The 3,039-nt window shown below is 38.9% G+C and overlaps 1 protein-coding gene across 1 annotated transcript; it reads left to right on the top strand.

The window, feature by feature from the left end:
• Nucleotides 1-1,556: 1,556 nt before the first annotated feature.
• Nucleotides 1,557-2,477, top strand: LOC127187851 (olfactory receptor 4A5-like). Its single transcript, XM_051144061.1, has one exon. The coding sequence runs from the start codon at nucleotides 1,557-1,559 to the stop codon at nucleotides 2,475-2,477; it is 921 nt and encodes a 306-aa protein (XP_051000018.1).
• Nucleotides 2,478-3,039: the final 562 nt, after the last annotated feature.

Below are 3,039 nucleotides of genomic sequence, written 5' to 3'. Positions count from 1 at the left end.
TGCTGTTCTCAGTCTGTTGATTCTGGAAGTGCAGATCTCCGGGATCAGATGATGACAGTAAGGGGAATGATACACACAGAAAGCATACCATCCTCAGCTACTAAATAAAGTCAGGATTTGTTTCACGTGTCCTACCTCACTCTAACAACTATGTGAACAGATGCTTCTTGCTTCTAGACAGGATACACCTCTGCCTAAGAAAATATTTTAGGAGATATAGATAGATAGATAGATAGATAGATAGATAGATAGATAGATAGATAGATATAGATAATTCCTAAAGCTTATAAGTTTCATAATCTAACTGTACTGTTAATTCAATTTAATATATATATTCATATATATGTCATGCACCCTCACAAACATACAATATATTTCCTGGTCCATGCCAATCATTCTTATTACGTGGAAGATTGAGATGATCTATTCTTTTTGGTAATAGGAGATGATAAAAAAACATTGATAACAGCTATCATCTATGTTGATTTTATCAGGTATTGAGAAAAACTTTAAGACCATTATATATGGGACCATCACCACCACCACAAAATATTAGAGTTAGAGGAACTAATGCCATAAAACATCACTGTGCTGAACAGTTGTGTCGTTACAAGACACATTTTAAAGATATCCTTTTCAATTTAATGAAGGCTGTGAAGGTTGCAAACCTTAATAAGTGCATTTATTGTCTAATAGTGCAACAGCATAGATGAGGTGGATATGCACAGGTATCTCAATCATGCTTTATATGTGCGGTCTTTAAAACTGCAGCTTCAATAATTCACCTTTAAAATATTATATATATTATTAATTTATTCATATTACATCTCAATTGTTCTCCCATCCCTTGTATCCTCCCATTCCTTCCTCCTTCCCGCTTTCCCCCTACTCCCCTCCCCTATGACTGTGCTTGAGGGGGACCTCCTTCCCCTGTATATGCTTATAGCGTATCAAGTCTCTTCTCGGTAGCCTGCTATCCTTCCTCTGCGTGCCATCAGGCCTCCCCATACAGGGGACGGTTACGTGAGTGCTTGTCTGTGCTGCGTAGGTCAGAAAAGACATAGAACCCAATGGAACTGGAGTTACAAATGGTTATCTGCCACTAGGTGCATCCCAGAAATTAGACTAGGTTCTCTCTGAGAAAAAAATAGTGATGTCAACAACAGAGCCATCTTTCCAGCCATATGTTGAGGGCTGTTGACATTTAGAGAGTTATTTCTGAAAGCCAGGTGCCCTTTTCCTACATTTCTAACATGTTTGCCTAAAGTAACATTTTAGTTAAGTAGTTTAAGGATCTGACTGTAGTTTGGAAGAGATACATTGTGACTTAAAATAAGCTCTTGTACTTCCAGACACAAGGACAATTTCCTAGGAGGAATAAAATCATCAACAGGAGCTCCATCTTGACTATTGGGCGCAAAACTCATATGGCTCACTACTGTACACTCATCATTGTAAAAGCTGAGGAGAAGATGATTTTTCATGGCCACAGACAAACTTCAGGACAGGTCTTATTTTAAACTGTCATCTTTGAAACAGGCCTCCTACAAAGGTCAATGGGACAGAGCAGCAATGTCACAGAATTTATTTTCCTGGGCCTTACTCAGGATCCTGCTGCTCAAAAAGCATTATTTGTCTTGTTTTCGCTCATCTACATTGTGACTATGCTGGGCAACCTGCTCATTGCAGTGACAGTGATTGCCAGCCCTTCTTTAAACTCCCCGATGTACTTCTTTCTTGCCTGTTTGTCACTCCTGGATGCTTTTTATTGCAATACCGTTTCACCAAATTTGATTATAGACTTACTATATAATAAAAAGACCATCTCCTTCAAAGCATGCATGTTCCAGCTCTTCACGGAGCACTTTTTTGGTGGTGTTGAGGTCTTTCTTCTTGTATTCATGGCCTATGATCGCTATGTGGCCATCTGTAAGCCACTGCACTATTTGACCATTATGAACAAACAGGTTTGTATCATCCTTTTGCTGGTAGCTGGGGTTGGAGGCCTAGTGCATTCAATGATTCAAGTTTTGACAGTGTATAAACTTCCTTTCTGTGGTCCCAACATTATTGATCACTTCATGTGTGACATGAACCCATTGCTGGGGCTTGCGTGCACTGACACGTACTTCCTTGGCATCACTGTCGTTGCCAATGGTGGAGTAATCTGCGTGGGAATTTTCACCTTTCTCTTAGTCTCCTATGGAATCATTTTAAGCTCAGTTAAGACTCACAGCCAGGAAGGGAGGCGCAAAGCTCTGTTTACCTGCTGCTCCCACATCATGGTGGTTGTCTGCTTTTTTGCTCCCTGTACTTTTATATATGCTAGACCCGCCCACAACTTTCCTATTGATAAATATATTGCTGTGTTTTATATCGTCGTAAGTCCCATGCTGAATCCACTGATATATACCTTGAGAAATTCTGAGATGAAAAATTCTATAAAAAGGCTTTGGTGTAAAACACAAACAACATAAAATAAGGCTGTTTCTTCACTCAATGTGTTATTAACTGTGAACTAAAAACCAGATATGGAGTTTAACAAAGGGTGCTGTCCTCTACTCATGTAGCATGTTTTCACTCTACAGTCACTGAACATGGAAAATGAATTTACAGTTGAGATCATAATCAAAGTAGTTGTGATGCTTAGCCCTTAATTTTTGAGCCTAGAGGATCTTTAGAAGGTGAAAATGGTTAAAGATCATTTTCATATTACAAGCACCAATGAAACAAAGTCATCTTGAACTTTACTTTTCTCAGGTAGTCTTGAAGCAAGACTAGAAAACAGTCAGTTTGAGAAATTTTGAGTCTTCTATATTCAAATGAAAAAGAAAAACCAAGACTGATACCCAAATTTCAGAAATTAAAGGAAAGCATTTGAGATAGCGATTGTTCACCACAGTATAGTGGACTTGTGTGGCTGTGTAACATCCACTGCTTTAGGAGTGTTCCTATCCCTCACTTCAGAATCTCTGCTGTTTTATTTTTGAGTGTTTACATAGCAGTTAACCTCTGCCTAGCTGATGACACCAGCAGTCA

Source organism: Acomys russatus, chromosome 4 (assembly GCF_903995435.1).
Source record: "Acomys russatus chromosome 4, mAcoRus1.1, whole genome shotgun sequence".
Lineage (NCBI taxonomy): Eukaryota > Metazoa > Chordata > Mammalia > Rodentia > Muridae > Acomys > Acomys russatus.
The sequence above is the reverse complement of the archived record's forward strand: the minus strand, read 5'-3'. Positions and strand labels throughout refer to the sequence as shown.

Bases quoted from the DNA above. Each gene is read 5' to 3' on its own strand.
- LOC127187851 (XM_051144061.1), top strand. From the start codon at position 1,557: ATGGGACAGAGCAGCAATGTCACAGAATTTATTTTCCTGGGCCTTACT.